Source organism: Phodopus roborovskii, unplaced genomic scaffold (genome assembly GCF_943737965.1).
Source record: "Phodopus roborovskii unplaced genomic scaffold, PHOROB, whole genome shotgun sequence".
Classification (NCBI taxonomy): Eukaryota; Metazoa; Chordata; class Mammalia; order Rodentia; family Cricetidae; genus Phodopus; species Phodopus roborovskii.
Genome location: NW_026125759.1, coordinates 1,520,155 through 1,524,543, shown reverse-complemented (window position 1 = coordinate 1,524,543; position 4,389 = coordinate 1,520,155). Strand labels below are relative to the sequence as shown.

The 4,389-nt window shown below is 49.7% G+C and overlaps 1 protein-coding gene across 1 annotated transcript; it reads left to right on the top strand.

Moving 5' to 3' along the window:
- The first annotated feature begins 691 nt into the window (after positions 1-691).
- Positions 692-2,218, top strand: LOC127217625 (mRNA decay activator protein ZFP36L3). Its single transcript, XM_051178610.1, has one exon. It carries the CDS (start codon positions 692-694, stop codon positions 2,216-2,218), a length of 1,527 nt encoding a protein of 508 aa, XP_051034567.1.
- The last annotated feature ends 2,171 nt before the right edge of the window (positions 2,219-4,389 follow it).

Sequence of the window (4,389 nt, the reverse complement as noted above, 5' to 3'; positions counted from 1 at the left end):
TTTTAAATTAATTTGTGTGTTAGGGCGTGGGTGGTGGCGTATTGTCACACATGCCGTGTTAGGGCGTGGGTGGTGGCGGATTGTCACATATGCCGTGACACACATATGCAGTCAGAACAAATGGAGGAAATCGGTTCTCCTTCCACGGTGTGGGTTCCAGTCTTCAGCTTGGCTGCAAGTCTGTACTGGCTTGAACCAGGAAGGAAGGAGGTTAAGGGGGAGGGGTAGCGAGGGCGCTTTACAAAAAGATGGGAGTTGTGGGATTATTTGGAGTCTTTCGTTGTGTTGCTCAAATATTAGTAGGCCGTAGGCCAAAGGCAACTTGTTAGGCTGAGAAATTAGAACAGTGCCCGCCCTCTGTCACGAGGACTTCAGCAGCGCCTCTAGGTCTGGGCGTGGCTTTGGCTAGCTTATTCCTGCAGTTTGAGCGCCTCAGGGGGCGTGCGTCTCTCCACAGAGTACTGAGCAACCCGCAAAATTCCTCATTATCTTCCACTTGGTGGCGCACCTGCACATCTTACGCCAGGCCCTCACTGCTCCCTTCTTTGATTGGCTCTCGCCGGACACGAACAACTTTTGGCTCCTCCCTGTCCCTCCTCCTCGCCCTTATCTCCTCGTGTTCGCTGGTTCAGCCACGAAGATTTCTCCGGTCCTCCTTGCTTGGAGTTCTGGAGTTTAAAGGGCCCAGAAAATGTCAACACTTCTGTGGACCTTCCACCGCAGAGACTTCAAGCGCAGGAACGGGATGTCTCTGACTAACCCCAACCTGAATGGCACACTCAGCACCAGTGGGGCAGCTGCTTCCAGTCCCAGCTATGCGCCTGGCTTCACCCCACCATCGTCAGGCAGCAACCCCCAGGTGCGGGAACACCTGGCTCCGAGAGCCTTCAACTACACCCGAGGCCTCTCTGGCTCCGGGAGAGGCGCTAACAACTGCGGTAATGGCCAGTTGGGAGCGACCGGCTCGTTCTCCCAGGCTGGTCCCCGGGAGCCCTCCGGTGCTTACGCGGCACGGCAGTTCCACCCGGAGAACCGCCAGCATAGCCTGCAGCAGAGGCCGCTTCAGCAGCAAAAGGCGAGTAGCTCCAGCTCCACCGTCACTTCGGAGCGCTACAAGACTGAGCTGTGCCGGCCCTTCGAGGAAAGCGGCATTTGCAGGTATGGAAACAAATGCCAGTTCGCGCATGGTTCCCGGGAGCTGCGTACCCTGTCGAGGCACCCCAAATATAAGACTGAGCCTTGTCGCACCTTCCACAGCATTGGCTTTTGCCCCTATGGCACTCGCTGCCACTTCATCCACAACCAGCAAACTTACCAAGCTGTGCTTTCCGGGAGCACGTCTGCGGAGCAGAGCTCCAACAATGGTTGTGATGCGGGGCCCCTGGGCTTCAACCAGGAGCCAAAGCCAAGGCTGCAGACTGTCAGCTCTGCCAGCGCTTCCGGCTTACCAATGGGCCACGGCCACCGTCTTGAGGCACCTGTGCTGGTGAACCAACCGAAGGTGAACTCAGGTATGCATCTGTCTTCATCATACCCTGGGGCCACAGCCCCCTCGACATGCTGTGCCGCTGTGGCTGCAGCTTCTGCAGCTGCTTCTGCAGCTGCTGTGTTCTACCGCAATGGCGGTGTCCCGTGCACCACCTGTGCCAATAGTACCCTGGTCTTCGGTCAGGGGATGGGTGCTGGCTACAGGGCACCTATGCCATTCCAGGGCCAAAACTTGGCCGCAGGGAATGCCGTTGCCTACTATCACAACCAGCAGCAGAGCCAGGCGGCTCCCGGGCAATTCCAGCTGCCCATGGTCCACCCTCCAGCCACCGCCTCAGCTCCAAACGCTGTCACCCCCATGGCCACCGCTGCCATTGCTCCGGGGGCTACCGCTGGCACCTTTGTCAGCCCTGGCACCACCGCCGCAGCAGTTACAGCTGTCCCTGCTGAAACCGCAGGTGCTCACACCGGCTCTGCCACCATCGCTAATGCCAAGGTTGCTGAAGGTTCCGCGCAGCCCTTCAACCTCCAGTTGCCAGGCGCCCAGTCGGAGTCGCTAGAGTTCGATGTGCTCACCAGCAACCTGGATTCCCTGTTGGGCACCCACAGCTTTGACAACCTTCTGAATTGCTCCTCCAGCTTCGGCAGCTTCAATCGCACCGACTCTCCCAACGTGCAACCCAGCCGCCGTCTGCCTATCTTCAGCCACCTCTCGGACTCTGATATGTGAGGCAAAAAAGGTGTCAATGGTGAGGGAGAGACTATGCGGGGATGTTGGGGGGGGGGAAATCCCTTGCTTGTCTCTCCCCTATTGAGAGCAGAGGGATGACAGAGCCACAGGCAGATGTGAGGGGCTCACGGGAAGCTTGCACTGGAAGTGTTGAGAGTTATCATCCCTCTGTTTGAGTTTCTTTGTTTCGGTGTTTTATTATTTTCATTGTTATTAGGGAGTTTAATTTTTGTCGAAAACAAAAGGCAAGGAACTTTTTATGTTAAGCAACATGCGGTTGTGATGCAGATAAAACAAAGAAAAAAAAAACCCACATGCTTTTTAGGTCTCGATGTGAGACACTGTGGGAAAAAAAACAGGCTATCACCATCCTTTTTTCTTCTTGAAAACCTTAATTACATGCCAGATATGGGAATTCTCACCTTGAAGTGAATGGCTAATATTTGTTTCAGACTGGTGTCAGAAAACCAACTGACAACCATCACCTTGCCATACTTTCAGAATCCAGTATTTTGCCATGAATATGCTGTAATAGCAATGCTTAGTTTCTCTGTAGTCTGTGGATATTTTGTTTATTTTTGAAAATAGTAAGTGTCTTGGGAGTGAGAAAAGGTTGCCTTCCAAAGTTTGATAATGGCTTCATTGCCACCACTTAATAGATGAATGGCTTAGGAGCATTCTGTGTGCTCTCTGCAAGCCTTGGGAAGAGATTAGTTTAAATCGTTTGAGAATAACTGCTTAGGTTGTATATGTTTTGAGTTGATTTGCACTGCTGTGCCACAAGTCAATATGAAGAAAACCATTTGTTTATAATCTAGTAAGAGTATATGCTTAGAATTATGTTCATGCTATGATTATCTAGCTGATAAAAAGCAATGCATGCATTTTTTCTTATGTTGTATTATGATTACCATTATTAACTCGTAAAATGTAAAGAGTATATACTTTTCATGGTCATATATATCTTTTGCAACCTCACTTAGTAATTTTACCATAAGTGAACAAAAAAAGTTTATTAAATATATTCATGCAAAATTTCATATATGTGAGTAATGGCTCTGGTTATTCTTACCCCCCACACTACCCCTTATCTTCCTCCCAACCCTTTCCCATGTTCTTGTCTTTGTTTTGGTTTTATGATTCAGTGAATTTAACCAGGGTTATTGCTGTGGATGCACATCTGTTGATATTGACTTCCACTGTCAAACTCCTTCACTAGATAATAGTATGGATCAAAGAAGAAGGACCCCATAGCCCCCCCACCCATTAACTTAAGATTAATCATTTCCTTCTGTGTTTATATAAATTTCAAAATAACACATGATTTTTTTAAAGACTTTTTTTTTTTTTGGACTGAGAATGTGTGAAGTTTACAAGACAGCAAAGGCTACTTCTTTTGGGAATAAGTTCTTTCTTCGGATTGAACTCTGGTCATCAGGCTGGCCAGCAATTGCCTTTACCTACTGTTAAATGAAGACAACAACCGTTTCTGCTCCATAAAGTGATTATTTTTATTTTTCCCTCTCCCTCCCTTTCTCCCATGGCCCCCAACAACCTCCATCCCATTCCCCATCTACTCCCCAGGGAGGGTGAAGCCTTCCATGAGGGATCATCATAATTTGTCAAGTCATTTGGAGTAGGGTCCAGGCCCTCCCTCCTGCTTCTGGGTTAAGGGAGTATCCCTCCATGGGGAATGTGCTCCCAAAGTCCTTTTGTGCACCAGGGATACATCCTGGCTCCACTGTCTGAGGTCCCTTAGACTGCTCAGGCCTTCTAACTGAGACCCATGTTCAGGGGGTCTGGGTATCTAAGTTCTAACACATGGCTCATGCGTTGTTACCTCATTTTCTACACATCATGCTTCCTTTGCATCTGCCTTTCTTCTTCCCAGCATCCTTTCTGCCCTGAGATTCACGTTCAGAGGTTCTGGGTGGGTCATATGCTGGTTCCCCAGTCATCAGTCTGGGGTCTATGAGCTCCCCTTTGTTCAGGTCAGCTGTCACTGTGGGTTTCTGTAGCCTGGTCTTGTCCTCCCTCTCTGCATGTAGATTCCAGTTCAGCTCAGTGATTAGTTATGGGTGTCTGCTTCTTCCATCAGCTACTGGATGAAGGCTCTAAGGTGGCATATAAGGTAGCCATCAATCTCATTACCTGGGAAGGGCATTTAATGC